The 22428-nt window shown below is 40.2% G+C and overlaps 1 protein-coding gene across 2 annotated transcripts; it reads right to left on the bottom strand.

The window, feature by feature from the left end:
* Positions 1-8507: 8507 nt before the first annotated feature.
* Positions 8508-20914, bottom strand: LOC142098328 (C-X-C chemokine receptor type 2-like). Of its 2 annotated transcripts, none has more exons than XM_075181081.1 (2): positions 20819-20914; positions 8508-9906 (listed from the first exon to the last, which is right to left on the bottom strand). In XM_075181081.1, the coding sequence occupies exon 2, from the start codon at positions 9889-9891 to the stop codon at positions 8842-8844; it is 1050 nt and encodes a 349-aa protein (XP_075037182.1). In that variant the 5' UTR covers positions 9892-9906; positions 20819-20914; the 3' UTR covers positions 8508-8841. The 2 variants fall into 2 exon arrangements, with proteins under 2 accessions (XP_075037182.1, XP_075037183.1); XM_075181082.1 differs by lacking the exon at positions 20819-20914 and adding an exon at positions 15743-15984.
* Positions 20915-22428: the final 1514 nt, after the last annotated feature.

Below are 22428 nucleotides of genomic sequence, written 5' to 3'. Positions count from 1 at the left end.
CTGAGGCTGACTGGTCATGTGATCACTGAATCTGAGTGGACAGCAGCTGAGTTTTGTCTGGAAAGTTCCGGGTTTCAGATCTGAGGGGTAACTGCCATGTTGGATGTCTGAGGAGAGAGGCTGAGAGCACAGGGACACGCAGCTGAGTATCCCCCTCAGTGAGAACCAGAGACCAGGACTTGTGTGAAGGGCTGAGAAGTTAGAAGAGAGGTGTCCTTCAGTGGAGACATCCAGAGAGGTCTGTAAAATACAATCTCCTCACAGATTTCAGCCCTTCTTTATACTCCCAGCTGACAGCGTTAGTGTACACTGATCTACTAGTTGGGAAATGTGCAGATTAATCTCAGTGACAAGAATTATTGTGCAGTAGTGGGGGCATAAAAAATCTATTTATATGGGCTGTGAACGGAGACATAAAGAGCCAGGTATTCCATAATATTAAGTACAGAGCTATTTAATGCAATGTCAGTGAATTTAATCTGTGTTGGGTTATTGAATCTGAATGGTATTGATATGTACAGATAGTTTTGATAAATGCATCTGTTAATGTAATGCAATTATTTATGCAAGGGTTAATGATTTATTTTGACAGAAATCTTCGGGGACGCAGAGTTCCAGTAGAATAAAAGTGTAATTTGTATTGTGAACATGAATTTTTGTAATATGTGAATGGCTTGAAATGGACATTAATCAGTTAAGAAATTGTTACCTTGTTTCCAAGAATTCATCAGGGGCCTCCTCCTGAATAAAGTGAAGATATATTGGAAGATACGTCTTTATTTCTGTAAATAACCCTCCTTACCTCTCTAATGTTAAGAGTATCCAAAGAATCGAACCCTTGAAGAGAATCGCCTTGGCCTGGTAAGGTACAAATTCTCCTCCTTAAACTGTACAGCATCTCACAGGGTATTACAGTATCATCAGGGATAAGGTAATCTCTAAGAAACAAGATGGCTATAGTTTCAGGTTTCCATAAAAGATTTAGGATATAGCATGAGCTTTGGTGTTTTTAGATCCTGGTCTATAAGTAGTTATGAACTCACACCTCAAACAAAATACTGCCCAATGTTCCTGTCTAGGATGCAACCTCTTAGATGTATTGCAGATTCTTATGATCAGTGTAAACTACGATGGAACGGAGAGTCTTTTCTAACCAGGGGCGTACACACCTCGGAAGCCCACTTTATAGTTAATGGTTCACAATTCCCTAAGTCATAATTAATCTTTGCCGAAGAAAATTTTAACGAGAAGGACGTACAAGAATGCAATTTATTATCCTTATTACATTTTTGTGTCAGAACTACTCCAGCCCTAACGTCCACCCCTAATCAATACATCTGCTCAACAATGAAGGATAATTTGATGTCAGGATGTTGAAGGAGCGAGGCCGAAGTAATGGCTGTTTTCAGCAATCGGAAGGCCTCTGAGGACCCTTCTGCAGGATTACCCCAGTTTAGTTAACGGAGTATTGGGAGCCACAATGGTAGAGAAGGATTTAATAAAATGTCTATATTAATTCGCAAAGCCTAAAAATCTATGATTAGCTTTAAGATCAGTAGGCCAAATGATTGACTGCTTGTAACTTGACCGGATTCAGGGAAAACCCATTCTGAGAGATAATATACCCAAGAAAAGAAACTTCCTTTATTTCTAATCCATATTTCTCTAATTCAGCAACAATTGGTTTTCTCTCAACTTTTGCTGAGCAATCTTGACAAGCCTGCGGTAGTCAGAAGGAGAAAAGGAAAGGGAAAAAATAAGAACATCATCAAGAGATACCATTATAAATCTCTCCAATCCCTCCAGAAAGTCCCTAAAAACCTCATTAACAAAATATTCACAAAACTGCTGAAGCATTGCATAGTCCAAAGTGCATGGCTAAATATTCACATTGTCTATTATTAGTATTAAATGCAGTTTTTCATTCTTCCAATATTCTTAGATAGAACAAAGAGCCCACATAAGACATGGAGGGTCTGATACCGAAGCCAATTAATACCATACTAATACCAATTCCAAATTTTCTTTAATATATTCCTTCTTTCATGGCCTTAGACTCAACTGAGGGGAAGTAAATCTTCCGATTATAAACTTTAGAATCAGGAATTAGCTCAATGGCACAGTCACACTGCCTATGAGGGGGTAATTAGTCCACTGCATTTTTACAAAACAATAGAAAATTACTTATAGGATTCTGGTATGTTTTCAGCGTCAAGGGGGACGGAGAAGTACAAACTTTGTTTTTGACAGTTTTTACTGGACCTGACAATCTCACTCAAATTCCAACAAATACTGGAGTTATGAGCAGCCAGTCATGGATAACCCCATACTAAGGGAATAGTTGGAGAGTGTATTAGGAAAATCAAAATCTTTTCCACATGCAGACCACCCATTGATGTTGTGTTACATTAGGAGACTTACAACTTATAACAACCCTGAATAAACAAATACCATCTAATCCACAAATACTAATTACAGAATCTAAATTAATAGGTATTTTCAAAGTTTGAGCTGCAGCAGCATTCAAAAAAAATACCGGCAGCCCCACTGTCAATAACAGTCACAATATTTACTGACATGGCGTCAAAGGATATATATTAACTGGCTATAAGAAGATGTTTTTGAAATTATGAGTGTAGATAGCTGTTATTTTCTCATTGCTGGTATATGTCCCTAAATTTACATTTTTCAAAACATTTTTATGTATATGGGGTGCTCTCCCAGAACTATAATAATATATTCAAATATACAACAGCAAAAAAGAGAGTTGTGATATTTGAGCCACAATCTTATATACCAGTACATACAAGGCCATCTTTTCCATTTGGGCATGCTGGACAACTGTCCGGGGGCCCTATAGACACAGGGTAAGCTCTGGAATTTTTTGTTTACCTTTTTGTGGTCACACAGTGGAGATCTGGCTCCCTCCCTGTTCCCCTTCTCCATACTGCATTTGCGCTGAATGTCGAGCATAGTGGAGAGCAGCACAGTGTGTGACAGGAAACCTGTTGCAGAATCATGATTAAAGCAGTAGTCCCATTACCAGCTACAATTTAACTTACCTGCATCTGCCCCTTAGTGGGGTTCGGGGAATTAAATGCCAAAAACTTTTTTTTCCTCTCTTTCTGTACCCATGAATCATTTTTTTTATTGAACAGTTTGAAATGGTCACCGATATAGGTAGCATCAGGAGGACTAATAGAAATCTTTAAAGACAGGGTGGCGGGAAAAATGGCTCATGGAGCAGCCTCCGATGAGGTTAACAGTGGGTGATAATTTCACCATACTCAGCACTGTACATTTAAAATGGTTTAAAATATTAAAAATACAATTATCTCTTAATATTTATATTAGATACATACAGAGAAGACAGCTAGTTCATAATTGCATGGTGCAGAAAGTCCAAATTCAGAGTAACAACAATAAGATACTGGATAATCTTTCACTGCTGCTGATAGTTCGCGCGGGTGACTCCTCTGTGCTGCGCTACGCAATGGATGTCGGGTGTGATGACGTCACCCCCGACATTCACTGCAAGCGCCGCACGGAGGAGGAGACCAGGGAGGGAGCCGGAGCGCCAGCTGACGTGACCGCAAGGTAAGTATTTTCTTTTTTTTTTTTTGCAGGATATTTTTTTCATTAACAGCGCTGCGCCCTTGCCACAACCTCTGGGCCACATTTACAGACGGGCTGGGCTGCATGCGGCCCGCGGGCCGCTGGTTGGACAACCATGCCTTACATAGTGAGTGGGAACTAATGGAATATAAATATTTATTATACAATAACTATAAATGACTACTGGATTGTACAAAATGATCTAGTTTTCAAACAGTCTGTCATGTATAGACAGATAATTACTGTTACATGTAACCATCTTGTTACATAGAGATGGGATTAAATTCTAACTCTATTTATATAGTGTTGTATTCATCTCTTCACTATATACTAGCAGTATTTAATAGAGCAATGATCAAACTTATAGTTTCCTTCATTTATTTGATCATAGTTTTCAAGCAATTCATTAAATGTAAGGCAAAGACATTTTTGAAAGAAATACAATTAGGCCTAGATGAGCTTCTTTCAGTTTATTTAGAGCGTGTCACATTTTGGATTTCTTGGGGCAAAAATGGGCAAAGGGACCCTTCTTTCCACAGTATAGACATAAGCCAAAGCGTTGTTGTCTCTGTCTCTCCTCCACAGACAACCTAAAGGCTCCTATTTGCATAGGTTGTTGAAGGTCCGCATCCACAGGAGAAGAAGTAATGGAAGGGGCAGGTTCTCTGAATACTGGATCAGTAATTCTTTTAGGCAAATTCACATTAGTTTCCATTTGCAGTAGGTACCCAAGGCTTTCTCGAAGTCTCTTCTTTAGCTAAGTCTCTAGAATATAGATCCTCACCATCTGGGTAAGGACTTGAAGCTGAATGGCCCAAATCGGAGCAGGATTTATATCTATGTTTTATGGGCAATTATATTGTGATGCCAGACGTCTAATCTCCTTATAGGGGCTTATTTTGGCCACGGCACCCCTGTGACAGCGCCACGGCGCACACTTTGGAAACCTAGGCTCTAAGCACTGGGAGTACAGCAAGTGTCACAGTAAAGTCTTGCTCCCTATCATTTGTAACTTCTGCACAAGCTTCTAATGTTGTCATATACCCTGACTCCAGGTACGCATCTGGCGTAATAAAGCTGTGGTCAATTCTGTTCCTTTAAAACCTCTGCTGGTAATCTCATATGAAATTTCCAATATGTTTCAAAACTCTTAGATTCACTTCTGCTTCCTAATGACTGTCATTGTATGTCAAGCACACACAAACATGGAGGTATTGTCAGTACTATGAATCATGCAGTAGATGCAGCAACCTTTTATTGTCTGTAAATATTGATCCTTCCTCATTTATTCAGCAACCTGAATCCTTTATTCATCATGTTTCAATTCTTTCTCAGCTCCCAGCCAGATCCTATCCGTGACCAATGGATTATAGCTGACTGCCCCACATTACAGGACAGAGTTTGTAAAGACCTCCTCCAGGGGAACAATCAGAGTTGCTCCCCTAACTTTCCCATATGGCATGTGGTGGATCCCATGTGAACAAAGGAGGAAGTGTAGCAATGATACAGAAACATTGGTTTTCATTTACTTTTTCTTCTGTAGCTGCTAATTACTGTAAGTGTTATATATTGTTGTTTTTTTAAAACAAAAATCTGTTTATTTTCATCATCAACAACATGTAAGATAACAATATAACAGGAAAATAGAAACAATAGCTAATACAATGACTGAGTCATATAGCACAAGATATTACGTATACCGTTAGAGCAGTACAATAAAGATATCGCCAAGAGTTATATGTTTTATATATCGGCAACAAAAGTTCATAGGGTTTGTATGCTGACAACTGAGGGACCAATTCATTGCACATCCCATACCTTGTGCAATCATCAGATCAAGGTAAAGTATCTCCACATGAAGTGCTCTTTGGGAGACCAACCTCTTTTGGACTGAGTCCCAATGATAACACTGCTTCTCCTGACTAATAAACAGCTAACAGACTATTGTCAGAGACTGACCAAGAATTGAAGCTTCTTCCATCAACAGGGAGGAGATAATCTGGATAATATCCAGCCAGGTGACTAGGTAATGATGAAGAACCATTTGAAGAAGAAAAGTTGAGCTGAATGAAGGGGATGTTCTGGCCATAATAACACCCCTTGTTACTCTGTCATTGAAGAGATTTCAAGCTTCTATTTGGGCAAAGAGAACATAGCTGTGTTATATTTTCTTCGCCATTCTGTCCTCTTGCAGGAATGAACCTAAAGTACAGCAGCCAGCTGAAGTCATCTTACTTCTAACGGCTGAAAGAATGTTATTCTGTGCTGCTACCCCCACTTGTGTGGTATGTACGGTAGCTTTCCCGACGTTATTACGGCAGCTTGGAGGTGTACGCATGTTCCTAAAGGCTCTTCTAACTCCACTTCATTTCAGATAATAGGAAATACCAACAAAGAGGGCAGTATCAGAAGGTGCTTTCAATAGATCTTGTTGGAACATCATAAATCGAGGAACCTACCTCAATGGCACAAAACTTACATATAAAACAATACTTCACCCAATGGGTAATTCCGCACATTGTGTTACTATGATCAAGAGACATGCCAAAAATGGTATTTTATATTTGTGGTAATGCTACATATTCTTACTTCCTTGCCATTTCCACTGGTCTCTGTTACCTAGCATAATGAACATATGGGTCAATGATAGGTCACCTTTAAGGGGGGAATTCAATTAGAAGCAAATAAGTTTCCAACAGGTAGCATTTTAGCAAAAAAAATAGGAAAATTGTAAATAAAAGGGTACTTAATTAAGGGAGTAAAATAAAGAAAAAGGGATTGTACTTTGAAGTAACGTTTTTAGTAATGATGGTACATTCGTAAGGTGGACATCAGCTCCGCAAAATCAAACATCAAAACATAACGTAGCCGGAGAATACTGGTGATCAAAGACGTTTGTGAGTACGTTTCAAACACAACAGTTCCTCGTTGTAAACTGTTGTGTATTAGCTTTGATGGTAGTGGCACTTGTTTATAAAAGAAATGTGTAATTCTTGTGCATTACCAAGACGTTTTCTGTTAGTGTTAAAATAAAATATCTTGCTTCTATTCAAGTAAAATAAGCAACTTATTTATTTAACTGAACAAATTAATTAAGATTTAAGAACACGCTGAATATACATAAAACAAAAGGTAAAAATATTTGGCAGTACAATATTTTGCAAAAAGGAGACGATTAATGAACACAATTCCAGAACAATATGTTCAAAGGATTCAGCTTATTAATCAGTAAGGGTCATATACAAACAGAAAATGTATTAAACCACAGTGCAAATTCTCTTTTCCGATCCCACAAACCTTCTTTTGTGCTAGTGCGCTTACTTTTACAAAAAGCGCATGGGTTTGTGGCTGAGATGGGGATGTTGCAATAATTTGCAGTGCCAATGGTAGGAGCTGCCAAGTGCGGATTAGATGGTAAGATGCATGATTGTGTCTTGCACTGAAATGTAGAAACAACATTTCAAATTTCTGGGTCAGTGATATTTAAATAAGATACAAGAGGGTACAGAGCACATATATAGGAGTGTTTTCTGCTTTGCAGGTGGGCAGTCTTTTTAAAAGGACTTGAATTTTCTGGCACCTGAGATTGACCGGAGACCAAGGGATAAATGTATCAAACTGCGCTTTTTGCAAGTTGCCGATATCCCGCAAGTATGACAGCAACATTTAAAACGGCAATGTGTTTAAAGAAAAGATTTGCCTTTAAACACATTGCCATTTTAAATTTAACGTCAAGTTCGCGGGATATTGGCTAGTTACAAAAGCACAGTTTAATACAATTACCCCCAGGTCTTCTCCCTATACTTTAAATTTGATGCTTTTTGCACCTTCCAAATACACTTCTGCAGAAAAGTATATTTCCAGGCACACTTCAACCAATGTAGTAAAAGTCTCCACACACACAAAAGAGACAGATAAAATAAAGACGGCCCCAATGTCCCCTCACTGTCATTATTCATTTAAGACGTAAGTAAAAGTAATCCAATCTGTATTTCGGTAAAAAAAAATTGAGACATTGAATTCATTACAACCAATGAGAATGTTTGGTTTGCACTATTTGCAGCATACACATTCTCCATAGCATCCGCTAAATCTAGGTGTAGATTACCGGGGTTTCTCCTAGAACTGTGAAATGCGTCATAAAGAAGAATTACAGGTCTGCTGTCCTTAGTGTTTATCAACAGTTTAAATTACAGCCAATCACATGAGATCACTGAGATGGGTGGAGCCTGACTCACCAACTCATTTTACATCATAGATGGAATGTGGCCTTATAGGAGAAGAAATGTAAGGTTCATACGTAGGGACAAGCAGACAATTGGCTGGTTCAATTGTGTTTTTTTGTTTAGATAGGTCATTAATGTGATGTTTGAGTAAAAATCTTATTTATTTTGAATTACTCTCTTTAGTAAAGTGTATTATAAAGTGTATATTGTAGTAAACTCAGCCCTGTTAATACTCACTCAAGAAGACTGAATTCTGCTAATGAACTATAGATGTCTAAAAAAAACAGCTTTATTAACACCATAAGGCCGCAGATTTGCAACAGCAAAGATTAGCAAATGATCATATCATTACTAAAGAGATGTGTTTGTATTTTCGGTAGAGCTTCTTGATCTGGCCATAAACAAACTACTTTTCTGCTTCTTGGATAAGATGGTGCAATGTGTGCAAATCATAACCTGTCATTTTTTTAATTTACAAAATGTTTGGTTCCTATTTAAATGGAAAATTATTTTCTCAACACCCATCAGCTTACTGGCCTCATCTACAACTCAGTTGAGCCGCCGTCTAAATATTAATCTGAGAACATCTTAATAAAGTCAACAAAGACGAAGTTATAAATGAATGATGTCCACTTAGTTGTTCCATTTATATTCCCCAATTCATAATTTGATCTGCAGCCATTTATATTCATTTTCTCCTGTCTTAAATATATGATTTTTTCTTCCAGAATTCAGCAGAAAAATTAATAACAAAAAATTGCAAATCATATTATTATCACACAGAAATTGAGCTGTAGATGGACCATGCTCATAGCTACTTTACCCAGTTTAGAACATCGGTTGAAAATAATATGAGACATTGATGTAGATAGAGCACAGTGAGATATTAGATGGAAATTAAAAAAATACTAAGCAGAATCAGTAAATGTCTACTTTTGCTGTGACCCTTTAAATTTGTAAACATCGGTCCACAATAAAACCAAACAACCCATCGATAGCGCTAGAGTGTGGTAGATGTATTTCCAGATGTGGACATGACGGACGAACTCCGGCCATAATGGGAAAAAACCTCCTTGCTGACAATGCCCTTGCTGGCGAGGATCCTCAGGAAGGTTTGTCGAAATTTTTGGCCTATGAATGCGTAGAGAATCGGGTTGATACAGCTGTGGGTGTAGCCAATGATCTCAGTAACAGGAAGAGCAACTCCCAGCTGATTTCTTATCGCGCAAGTCTCGTTGATGTAGCTCGTTCGCATTAGAGAGTCCACAATGACGGTGATGTTGTAGGGAAGCCAGCAGATGAGGAAAGCAAGGACAACAGCAAAGATGACCTTCATGGCTCGGTGTTTATTGTTATTTTTGGCCTGGAAAAGAGTTTTAATGGTAAAGCCATAGCAGAAGAGCATGATGAGCAAAGGTATGAAGAACCCAACCAAGTGCCGTCCAATTCTTAAGATGACCATCCACTCCTCCGTGTTTTCATGTCCAATGTTCTCGTAGCAAACTCTTCCATTCTTAGGGGTCAGAAACACATCTTTGAACCAGATGGTGGGAAGAGATATGAGAAATGAAAATATCCAAATTGCCAAGGAAATATACTTTACCCAATGCCTTTTCTGAGTAACAGATTCTGTGGCATGGACAATAGCCAGATATCGGTCCACACTTATACAGGCCAACAGAAGAATTCCACTGTAGAAGTTGACTTCTTGCAATATAGAAACGACTTTGCACATGAAAATCCCGAACACCCATTCATGGGCTTTGTAAGCTGCCCAGAAAGGCAGAGTAACGGCAAACATGAGGTCAGCGATGGCCAGGTTCAGGAGGTAAACATCTGTGGACGACCTCTTCAGCTTGTTGTAGTGAATGACCAGAATCACCAGGCTGTTGCCAACTACATTGAGCAGGAAAACTAAGGTGTAAACCACGACTACAACGTATTTGTTGAGGGTCCATGGATTGCTACACGGGGCTGAGTCAGAAGGCGGAATGTAGGTGTTAGTATCTGTAAAGTCCTCAAAATCATTGGGGTCAAAAAATAATGACATGTTTGTCGTCTGAGGCTGTTGGAAAGAATAAACTAATATTAATAGAGGACCACAATTATATACACATAAGTTTAAGAGAACATCTCTGAATACCGCTGTCTTTAGGACTGGGGCTGTCCTAGGCATTGTAAGTGAATGTGCTCTAAATTAGTACGTGGCTCCCAATTGTTCATGCTACTTTAGTCCATTATTTTTTAGACAAATAGCTAGTTGGTAAAGACCAAGAATCAAATAAAAACATAGCCCCCCATAACATTTTTATGGTGTCTTGTTAACAGCACTGCCCTAGAATGGTAAATATAGCCCTCATATAACCCTGCGTCAATGTTTCAGTCCATTCACTTGAATTATAAGGCCCTTATTGATGATTAACCCTTTCAGTGCCACACCTAGGACGTCATTGCTGTAAATCCTACATCACATAGCACTCGCTCTCTAGTGGTTAAAGTGGGTCGGGAGACATCCGACTCATGTAAATAATGACCTCCTTTGTACCCAATTAGACAGATAATGTTTACAAGCCCTTGACATAGGCTGGGATAACATGCGCTGTGCTTTCAAAGGTCACAGTTAATTAAGAGCAATAACAAATTTAAAGAAATAAAAAGTAAAGTTAGAAAGTAAATAAAAAAGACTTCTTAATAATGTGTATATATATATATATATATATATATAATATAAGATATTGTCCATTGATGTTTCTGTAAATAATATTTTATAACTGACCGATTATGCAAAAACTGTACGTTGCTGTTGCTGACGGTCATGTGACCTGCGGAGTGCAGCTGCGCCAGGACTCCGACATTTTTTTAGAATGCCTCACTCATCTGGGCAGCACGCAGACATGTCGTATGTCGCCCAAAACAGTGAGCTGCTTATAAGAAATGGCGATATTCTGGCGCCGCTGCACACAGCAGGAAATGTGACCGGTAAAACAGCAACCAGAATAATTGGAATTCTGTGTTTATAAAAATACATGTAAAAAATAATGAAAGAAAATGAAATAAGAATGAAGGAATAACTAAATGTGCATATTTCTGTGGCTGTGTCTGTCTATCAGGGCCGGACAGTGGGTGAGGGAGAGTGACTGCTCAGACCAATATCTTAAGTTCTGTCTGCAGGATCACCCCCACCTCAAACACATAATAAATAGAGCTTCTTTTTAGGGGACTAGTAGAATAAATATATTTGTATTTTAATGTCATTAAATAGAAAAAATTGTGCAAAATAGATTTCTAAACATTTCTGTTATTCTTCCCCTAGTGACTTTTACACAATTTGTGAGACTAACATTTACCCCAAAATGTAATCAGTTAGTGCTGCATAGAGAGCACAGTGACACCAAATATATGTACATATATCTGCATCAATGAGCTCTGTATTATAGGAATGTTGGAGCTCCTGGACAAACCATGTTACAATACAAGGGGTGCAAATTAGTTTATTATTTTGCATATAAGTTAAATACTGGCTGTTTTTTCATGTAACACACAAATACTTGATAGCTTTTTTTTTAAAGGTAGTTGTTATTTTTTTATTTTAAAGGTAAAAACATGCAGGTGACCCAGCCCAAGTTATCCCACCATGGGGCCAGCCTATGGGACAAATGACCCCCTACCCCCCAACCCAGTCAGGCCCTGAATGCAACATGGTTTTGCCCAGGTGCAAAGTTACGCCTTTAATATACTTTGCTCTTCTTAATGACTCAAGCCCATTGAGGCCAGTAGAGTGAATGACCCCCCCCCCCCCCCTAAGTAAAAACACTTGCAGTTGAGTATAAGGTGAAGGGGCAAATTTACAAATGGTTTTTATTTTATTTCTGCCATACACAACAAGGGGTTATCGCTAGTGATAAACCTTTGCATGGGGAACCTACTTAACAGGTATTGCGGAGTTACTTGTAGTGCCGCAATACCTATTCTGTGAACACTATCTGGGGATGGAGATAACTGAGTAAAGTTATTTTTTGAACAATGCTCTATTTGAATAAAATTAGTTAATATTTTTTCTTTCTTTTAAATAATTTTTTAGCTATTTTTAATTTTTATTTTTTTTAACTAATGAAACTGAAAGCCCAGACCAGAAATCTGGGCTTACGGTACCACTGTGCATACACCAGCTGACATGTCTCCACGTCTGCAAACACTGACGCGGGAAAGAGTTAACCCTTACTGGTCTTACTGGTGCATTTTATTGGCACGATAAGTGGTGATAAAATAAAATCATATGTGTCACCCGAGAAAGGGGCCTATACAGTGTGTAGCTCTCTCCATACTCCGCTCACTATGGGGCCTATACAGTGTGTAGCTCTCTCCATACTCAACTCACTATGGGGCCTATACAGTGTGTAGCTCTCTCCATACTGCACTCACTATGGGGCCTATACAGTGTGTAGCTCTCTCCATACTCCACTCACTAAGGGGCCTATACAGTGTGTAGCTCTCTCCATACTCCACTCACTATGGGGCCTATACAGTGTGTAGCTCTCTCCATACTCCGCTCACTATGGGGCCTATACAGTGTGTAGCTCTCTCCATACTCAACTCACTATGGGGCCTATACAGTGTGTAGCTCTCTCCATACTCCACTCACTTTGGGGCCTATACAGTGTGTAGCTCTCTCCATACTCCACTCACTAAGGGGCCTATACAGTGTGTAGCTCTCTCCATACTCCACTCACTATGGGGCCTATACAGTGTGTAGTTCTCTCCATACTCCACTCACTATGGGGCCTATACAGTGTGTAGCTCTCTCCATACTCCACTCACTATGGGGCCTATACAATGTATAGCTCTCTCCATGCTCCACTCACTAAGGGGCCTATACAGTGTACAGAGCTCACCATACTCCACTCACTAAGGGGCCTATACAGTGTGTAGCTCTCTCCATACTCCACTCACTAAGGGGCCTATACAGTGTACAGTTCTCGCCATACTCCACTCACTAAGGGGCTTATATAGCATATAGTTCTCTCCATACTCCACTCACAAAGGGGCCTATATAGCATACAGTTCTCTCCATACTCCACTCACTAAGGGGCCTATATAGCATACAGTTCTCTCCATACTCCACTCACTATGGGGCCTATACAGTGTGTAGCTCTCTCCATACTCCGCTCACTATGGGGCCTATACAGTGTGTAGCTCTCTCCATACTCAACTCACTATGGGGCCTATACAGTGTGTAGCTCTCTCCATACTGCACTCACTATGGGGCCTATACAGTGTGTAGCTCTCTCCATACTCCACTCACTAAGGGGCCTATACAGTGTGTAGCTCTCTCCATACTCCACTCACTATGGGGCCTATACAGTGTGTAGCTCTCTCCATACTCCACTCACTAAGGGGCCTATACAGTGTGTAGTTCTCTCCATACTCCACTCACTATGGGGCCTATACAGTGTGTAGCTCTCTCCATACTCCACTCACTATGGGGCCTATACAATGTGTAGCTCTCTCCATGCTCCACTCACTAAGGGGCCTATACAGTGTACAGTGCTCACCATACTCCACTCACTAAGGGGCCTATACAGTGTGTAGCTCTCTCCATACTCCACTCACTAAGGGGCCTATACAGTGTACAGTTCTCGCCATACTCCACTCACTAAGGGGCCTATATAGCATACAGTTCTCTCCATACTCCACTCACTAAGGGGCCTATATAGCATACAGTTCTCTCCATACTCCACTCACTAAGGGGCCTATATAGCATACAGTTCTCTCCATACTCCACTCACTATGGGGCCTATACAGTGTGTAGCTCTCTCCATACTCCGCTCACTATGGGGCCTATACAGTGTGTAGCTCTCTCCATACTCAACTCACTATGGGGCCTATACAGTGTGTAGCTCTCTCCATACTGCACTCACTATGGGGCCTATACAGTGTGTAGCTCTCTCCATACTCCACTCACTAAGGGGCCTATACAGTGTGTAGCTCTCTCCATACTCCACTCACTATGGGGCCTATACAGTGTGTAGCTCTCTCCATACTCCACTCACTAAGGGGCCTATACAGTGTGTAGTTCTCTCCATACTCCACTCACTATGGGGCCTATACAGTGTGTAGCTCTCTCCATACTCCACTCACTATGGGGCCTATACAATGTGTAGCTCTCTCCATGCTCCACTCACTAAGGGGCCTATACAGTGTACAGTGCTCACCATACTCCACTCACTAAGGGGCCTATACAGTGTGTAGCTCTCTCCATACTCCACTCACTAAGGGGCCTATACAGTGTACAGTTCTCGCCATACTCCACTCACTAAGGGGCCTATATAGCATACAGTTCTCTCCATACTCCACTCACTAAGGGGCCTATATAGCATACAGTTCTCTCCATACTCCACTCACTAAGGGGCCTATATAGCATACAGTTCTCTCCATACTCCACTCACTATGGGCTCTATACAGTGTGTAGCTCTCTCCATACTCCACTCACTAAGGGGCCTATACAGTGTGTAGCTCTCTCCATACTCCACTCACTAAGAGGCCTATATAGCATACAGTTCTCTCCATACTCCACTCACTAAGGGGCCTATATAGCATACAGTTCTCTCCATACTCTACTCACTAAGGGGCTTATGTATGAAGCCCTAAACCTTGCAGAAACTGCATTTCCCGCATGGTTTACGCATTTTTGTGTAAATTGTTAATTTAAGAAAACCCTAACGCGGGAGATATCAAAGTACCGCATTAAACCACAGTCCCCATAATACTCAATGGGCATTACAGTGTGGGCAATTTTATAAAGCTCTGAAAAGCTTGACCCGATGGCTAACGTCATTTGAAGATGGTGTTAGCCATTCAGTCCTCATTCAGGGAGAGAGATCTCCGACAGCGTTGCTACTTTCCCCTGCGCTGTTAACCGCAAATCGAGTCAGAACCCAGAGTCTTTATTAGAAAAACGTCATTGCCGGGACAGCCTCCTATCAGATGTGCTCTCCCGACATGAATATTAAATTAAGCCAAAAAGTAATCTTTCATGGTTGCGATGACAGATGATAATTAACGGCACAAACGCAATAATTATTAAATAGGCCCCTATCACTGAGATTTCCAGACTGGGAGCTTCATACATAAGACTTTCCGTCGGGGGCTGGTATAGTAAATAATATTAGGACATTCTATTAGTTTATCTTTCAGAGGCTAAACAGTTCCCTTTTTATTTTGTTTTTAAGGGGATAAACCCACGGTGGGAAGGACGCAGGATAAACTACATTGCTCCACAGACGGAGCCGTTGCACAAACACCATGATTTCCTGAAATGTATCAGGCAACTCACCGTTGTGAAACGCAAGAGGTTCATTTCCTCTGTCACATTTGTGTACAGTACCTTTTGTGGTCTGGTGTGCTCATCTGTAATCTAATTGTGACATCAACTTCACAAGTAAAATACTTGTTTAAACGTTTAAGGAAGACTATGGATTAAACTATCCCACGGTGTCAATATACTCTACCTGATTTAAGTGCAGTTTATTTTCTCTCAACTTCAAAGATAAAACAAAACCTGCAGCTACACTTTATTGTGTGTATACAATATATCTCAGTAGAGTCAGTGCACCCACCGCTGCTCAGTGTAAGTGGAAACTCAGGGCCTGATTTATCAAGGCATGTGTCTGCCGATTATGAGCGTATCGACTCAAAATCCCTCTGTGCTTGTTCAGAACCACTATGATCCACATAAGTATTGGACGCATCCTGCTGCGTGCGGTGCAGCAGAGCACAGCAGACTTGCCCCTGATTTCCAAAGCACACGTTTCTAGAGATCCGTGCCTTGCTGAATTCTGTCGCACGCAAAGCCTAAATACGTGTCTATAATGCTGGATGTGGGTTACGCTCAGAATACATACCTTGGTGACTCAGGCCCCCAGACTCTCCAACAATGGGCGAGAAGGCTATTTTGATCTTTAAACAACCATTGATTCAGCACAGGTAGCTGCAAGACCAAATTAAGTGGAAAGATCAGCAACAGAGCATTTTCTACCCGATGGAGAGAGGTCATGTTGGAGAGTCTGCAAGTTCTTTCTCTTTATCATGGAGCACATGATTACACATGATTAGAGATGATCTGTACACTTCCATTTAGATAATAATGCATTACTGCATTATTGTATAAATCTAGTTTTCAGACCTGCAGACTTGTCACATTGTGGCACTGTCTGACTGTCCTGCTCTGACAGCTGGAGCGATGGTTACTCATACTTGCCAACTCTCCCAGGAATTTCCAGGAGACTACCGGACTTCGAGTGTGTCTCCCGGACTCCCGGGAGTGTATGGCAGTCTCTCGCATCTGCCCACTTCCTAGTGAGGTGGGCGGAATTAGGTCCAAAATGCTACGATTCTCTGGGAATCGCGGCATTTGGTCCCGCACCCGCTCTAAAATGATGCGTTTGCGTCATTACGTCACGGGGATCGGATCCAAAATGACACGATTTTTGGAGCCACGCCCCCCCTCCCCGCACGCCCACCTCCCCCCGGGCAGCTCCCGGACGCCAACTACAAAAAGTTGGCAAGTATGTAGTTACTGTCAGTTTCCAGTTTCTCTCACTCTGCGCAGATCAAGGACTCACAGTTATAAATCATACACCAGACTGTGATGATGCCTCTGCCAGGTGCAGTCATTGCTGAGTAGGTCAGAGACTGTTTTCTGCTAAATATGGGATTAAGTACTTGGAATTAGTTGCATTTATTCAAATTATGACCCTAACACGTCCTCTTTATATATAGGACTTATGATGTATATAAGTGCTACATCAAGGTACATTTCACATGTAATCTTCCTTTCATTTAAAACACATTATACTTGGGGGAAAAAATATTTTTTTTACAAACAATTTTTTTTTCCCCGAGCCATTTTGCATAAAACAGACTCCTAGAAAAAATGTAAATAAAAAGTGCAGCACAAATGTCCCTATTTCTACAGGAAAGTGTATAGACGTGTGACAGTGCGTGAGGGGGTGCAGAAGTGTTACATCCTCTGGAGCGAGTTGGGCTTATCGGGTATTCTTAATTAGGTGTGGTTTGCACCATAAAATGACTTAAATGAGTCTGTGGGCGCTGAGAGGGCACACGACACAAGCAGTCCTTGATCTCACAATAACCTTGAAATGCGCTTCACAGACAATTAGGTGCAAATGTGGGAAGTAATAAATAATTCAGCATTATTGTTGTTATTTTTCAAAATAACTTGGCATTCATGTTGCGGAGTTTACTTGTTTTCTACAAAAGTATGTAATTTACTATGACGTAATGAGGACCATGACAGCAGACAGTCACGTGAGTAAACGCGTATAACATAAAATGTCCATAAATCATGTATATAAAAAAATATGTCAAATGGTTCATTTTAGAGAAGAAATAAAAGTTCATAATTTTGCTTTTTTAGAAGCACGCAGTTTCGCAGAAGATGAGAGTTATTTATTTTGTGTCAGAATAATTTCCAATCCTTTTATTATAATATATTTTTGATATTACGTGCCTCTGTTACCTCTGTTGATGTGGTTGTCATTTCAGAAACAGAATATCAATTTGTAGATGGAGGTATTGCTACTGGCAGCCTTGCGTTACGTACTTATGGGCGGGTTTAGAGCTGCCGGTGCTGCATTCATCGGTGCTGAATGCAGCATTAATGTTTGTCAAAATAGGATCTTAGCTGTTCTTATACTCACAGCCAGTGGTCGAAGGGGAAATTTAGAAGTGGCGGTATGTAAAATGGGAATATAAGTGAAGGGAATTTAATAGTTTTATAATGAAGGCAGTAGGAGAAGTGGCGGTATGAAAGATACTCACTCTGAGCGCAGCTTCGACAAACACACCTTGATTAGTTGTACAACTGCTCTTAAGTACATCATTTTAGATGTCCTCTGCTTCTAATAACTCAGATAGGTACTTGTGAAATACTCTACCATTGAGCGACTCCGTCTTCTCTTTCACAAGTTTGTTTTTGACTGACAGATTCCCCATTTTTCAACACAAAATAATGTCCGTGATATGATCTGCAGTCTGATGTTCTAATATTTATAAATTGCCCTTTACACAAAGAATCTATTCAGTATTGATTAGGCTGAAACCATTTTTGCTTCAGTAGATTGATGTTTATTAATTGATAAACAAATGTCTAATTTGTTTGTTATGTATTTTTACAATTCTGATTAATGCATAAGAAATAATTGTTTTACATTTACTTTTATTTATTGTGATACAAAAGTGCATTATTTCTAATTCTGTGGGGGGTATTAAATTCTCCACAATGGTCCCGAAGGCACATCGTGGTGATGTAATATCACAGCTTCTTCTTTGCACCCTATAGAGGTGCACCGGAAAATAGGCAACTGTACTACCCGGAAGTGAGCACAGCCAGACATCACGGTGATGTCTGGTGGCTCATCACCGGGAATAGAATTTATCACCATTAGATATTGCTTTCCTATAAATATTTCGTTCCCTAGGATTAATTAGTGGGTTAACAGTAACCCTAATGTAGAAGCTGCACTTATTTATCAATGTGGATATAATTATTCTTGAATAATTGGATTGCAATATATGCTAAATATAATTATTAAACTTGTGTTGCCAGTACTATATTCTATATGGTAATATCTGGTGCCAGGATTTACACGCAGCATGACCCCCTGAAAATCATCCTGGGTTTTTATGCCATAACTACAGACAAGCAAGTTTACCCCTATATTATAGTGTGGGTGCAGCCATCTTTTGGGCTAAACCAATGTTGATCTTATCAATTCAAGGAACTAGTGAGATGACAAAGCCATGAGCCATAAGGTGGTGAGGACCTGTGGCTTAGGCAGCTGAATTTTGGTGGCAGCAGGAATCCATTACATTCATAATCTTATATTTAAGCATGACAAAATCAGTGATCATTATTTTTTAATTATGAGTAGAATACATTTATATGCAGATGGGACAAAGTGTAGGTTTAAGCCATGGTATTGGTTGCCTGTGTGGGGGGGAAGGTGAGAGTGGGGGGAGAATATAGCCCACCACACAACACTGGAGAAATCCTGGTGTGTATATTACGCACTTATATGGCACAGTGCACTATAGACATTGCAGCCAAAGACACTTAAGGATTTAAGTGAGGAAAAACCATCAAAACTAATCTGAGCAGTGGACTTAACGCAAATCTCTTCTATATTACCTAATAAAATGTATAATTATTAGATGGCCATAATTGTGCCTTCCATAAATGTAGCATACGCATTGTTTTGGATAAGCATAATTGCAGTAACAATAAAGCTGGGAACACACCTATGCAATTATGGTGCAGGTCACATGATTCTCCACCGTTTGGTCAGATATCACATTAGTGTGTACACGATCGTTATTTTATCTTCCCAAAATACATCGCATCTGTTGATTTGATTTTATAAACTTCCTAAAAATCACGATCAGTGATAGAACGATGCCAGGCAAATGTGGCAGTGTGCACGCACTCACCACCAGCAGCGTAGGCAGATATCTGTAGAGTGTACAGAGTCAGGATATTTTCAGCGGATGGTTATGACAGATGAAGAGCACAGATCTGAAGGTAAATCCTGTAGCTGTGTGCACAGGAATCAGCTGCTCATCGGGACTTTCAGTCGTTGGTGAAATCGTTACAGAAATTGCATCTGCAGTAAGATTACATAGGTGTGTGTCTAGCTTAAGTATCATAAATTACTACTGTTCATTAAATGAGCCCAATACACGTAATTTATAGACCATGAAGCCTGTCTGATGACTACATGTGGAGTAACACGTATTGTCATCTATTTTTCATCATATGTAGAAATATGTTCCTGTGAAATATGTATCATAAGGTTGCCTGGATGATTTGCACTTCATAACCATTGTGCAGTAATTCTATAAATACTGCAGAGAAATACTGTGCTCGCTTCTGTCCTCCCGTCTGCATTGATGCACAGACAGAGAGCATTAATTATCTTAAAATGTGCTGAATCATTTCAGCTTCTCATGAGTCATATTAATGTTATATATACTTAAGGTGCCCATACATGTTAACAAAGCCAATAAGGCCCTTTTAGACCCAGTTGGCTAGTGTACAGGCCAAAAAAAGTCAGTCAATACTAATCATTATCTCATGGGGAGCCTTGAGATGTCAGTCAGAGCGGATATTAAATTCAGACAATGATGCATCTCACCAGGGATAGTTGCCGTGTTCTTGGTGCCTTCCTGCCTCATCCAGCAGTTCGGCCCAAATACCAGATGCCACGGGGGGACTGTGTGGTTTAGACTTAGCAGCCTACGTGGAACGTTTTAAAGGAAACCAAAATGCAAGTAGCCTAGTGGCCCAATCCAAGGTAGTCCTCTATTGGACCGGCCCAGGGAGCACCCGCCTGTCCCCAGCCCAGCCAGCCCCTGACCAGATGCCATGTACAGATTAGCCTGTGTTTGGCAAGCTTTAAAATATATTACTATTACCTTGTCACATATATATTTTCTATAGAGATTATAGATAGTATTTTCTGTAAACAGGGAAATATTGTTACTCGTATGTTAATGAGATAATATTTTATACCTATAATATCATCAATAGTAGGAAAGGAGTATAAATTAAGTAAAAATAATTGATTCATTAACGTCAAGTAGGGAAACGGTCAATTTGATTGCCAGGATAACTGTCCTGAGTAGCCTCCTCCTGAATGATGTTAGGATATAATTTACTGTAATAATCTGTAACATAATGTAAGGTCTCCTGGTGACTAACTGCAGACCCAGAACTGAAAACACAGTCACCCCGTCTCTCTAATGAAGGATATAAAACAGAGAGTCATAGAGGTGTCCCTGTACCCCCCAATACAACGTGGCTCTGTTTCCACCTATCCCATGTCCCTGCACTTTGGATGATCTCTGCCCACATATAATATCTGTACATAGAGCATACATGTAATTTTGTTTCCACCTACCTTCTGCTTCCAGCTGCAGCTGATGCTTGTGCCACGGGAAAGACAAATTTACAAAGTGGAACTCTCCTTTCACAATGTCATTCAGGAGGGGGTGTGAAAGCCTGAAATTAAGACTTCCCAAATTAAGAAACCAACGTGCCTCGGGTAGGATCACTTAACATAACATCTATCCAATGAAATCTACCACTGTGAGGAAATCCAATTGTCCATCCCATTCTGCTCTCAAATCCCCGGGAGTTAAGTGACTTCTACAAGTCAGGTACAAGTGGTTAGTTGTGTCGGTAGTGTCAGATTGACACAGAGCATCACTAATGTTTGTCACTGACAGACTAACACTCTGTGCAAATATCTGGTAACGTTTCTGAGATACTCTGCCTATCTGTGAATGTTTCTAGCATTGTTAGGCTAACGTGGGTCTCACCGCTCCACCAAGTTCCCTGTGTAGTCCCAACTACTTCTAAATATTGTATTTGTTTGCAAAGGGGACACACATCTACAATACATTCATCACAAAGATAAGTGTGAAGATAGTTGTGAACTCTAGGACAATTTAGTTATTCTGTCATGAGCATTATTAATGGACTAACGTTGCTGCTAGCAGTTGACATTGACTCACCTGCGGCTCAGACACCAATGATATCCCAGGTCACTAAGCACCCCCGTGAGGAGGTAATGGGCTTTGCTGTGAGAAACTCAGAGGTTGTGGTCTCCTAGGTCAACCCAATAAGCAGCTGAATATGACGATGCACAAACCAGCTGGATGGACAGGCCAGGGGTAAGAATAAACAGCAAGGTGGCTCAGTGGTTAGCCTCACGACACTGGAGTCATGAGTTTGTTTTCCAACCAGGAACTTATCTGTGTGGAGTTTGTATGTTCTCCCCGTGTTTGCGTGGGTTTGCTATGGTTTCCTCCCACACTCCAAAAACATACTGGTAGGTTAATTGGCTGCTGACAAAATTAACCCTAGTGTGTGTTTGGGAATTTAGATTGTAAGCAATCAGATGACAAGGATGAGCAGGAACAAGCAAAGTCAACAACGTGCAAGATAACTGTCTTGCACGTTGTTGACTTGGCTTGTTCATAAAGGTCTGCGCGTAGAGTAGCAAAAATACCTGTCACTGAGGCACAGGAGGGTGCACTAAACATTCATTAAATCTTCAGCCTCAAGAAGAGGCTGGAGCGCGTGATTAAGCAGAAGACCTGATCAGGACCATTGAGGTAAGTAATATCGCTGAGAGCAGCATGTTACATATTCTCTTATCATTTAGCATTGTTTCCTCAAACCTTTAATATGACTAGGGCAACAACAATTCCGTAAAGGGTAAACTAATATTACTCCGGTCTTTAATTCCCATTTTTGCAGACTAGAATTTTATCAAGTTAATGCATATTATGCATCCCCTAATTTAAGAAAAAGACAAACCTATAAAGCTTGGTGAATAATACTCGTAATGTAATCCACACCATACCTCCCAAATATCCCTTATATGACTATCAATCGTCAGTAAATTTCCTGACAGTTAAATGTAAATAAAATGTTAGTGTTAGTGAAAAATATAGTTATCAGTAAGAATGTAACATCTTACTGACACTACTAGACTGTATATAA

The sequence above is a fragment of the Mixophyes fleayi genome, chromosome 7, assembly GCF_038048845.1.
Source record: "Mixophyes fleayi isolate aMixFle1 chromosome 7, aMixFle1.hap1, whole genome shotgun sequence".
Lineage (NCBI taxonomy): Eukaryota > Metazoa > Chordata > Amphibia > Anura > Limnodynastidae > Mixophyes > Mixophyes fleayi.
This window is presented reverse-complemented; position numbering and strand designations above follow the sequence as displayed.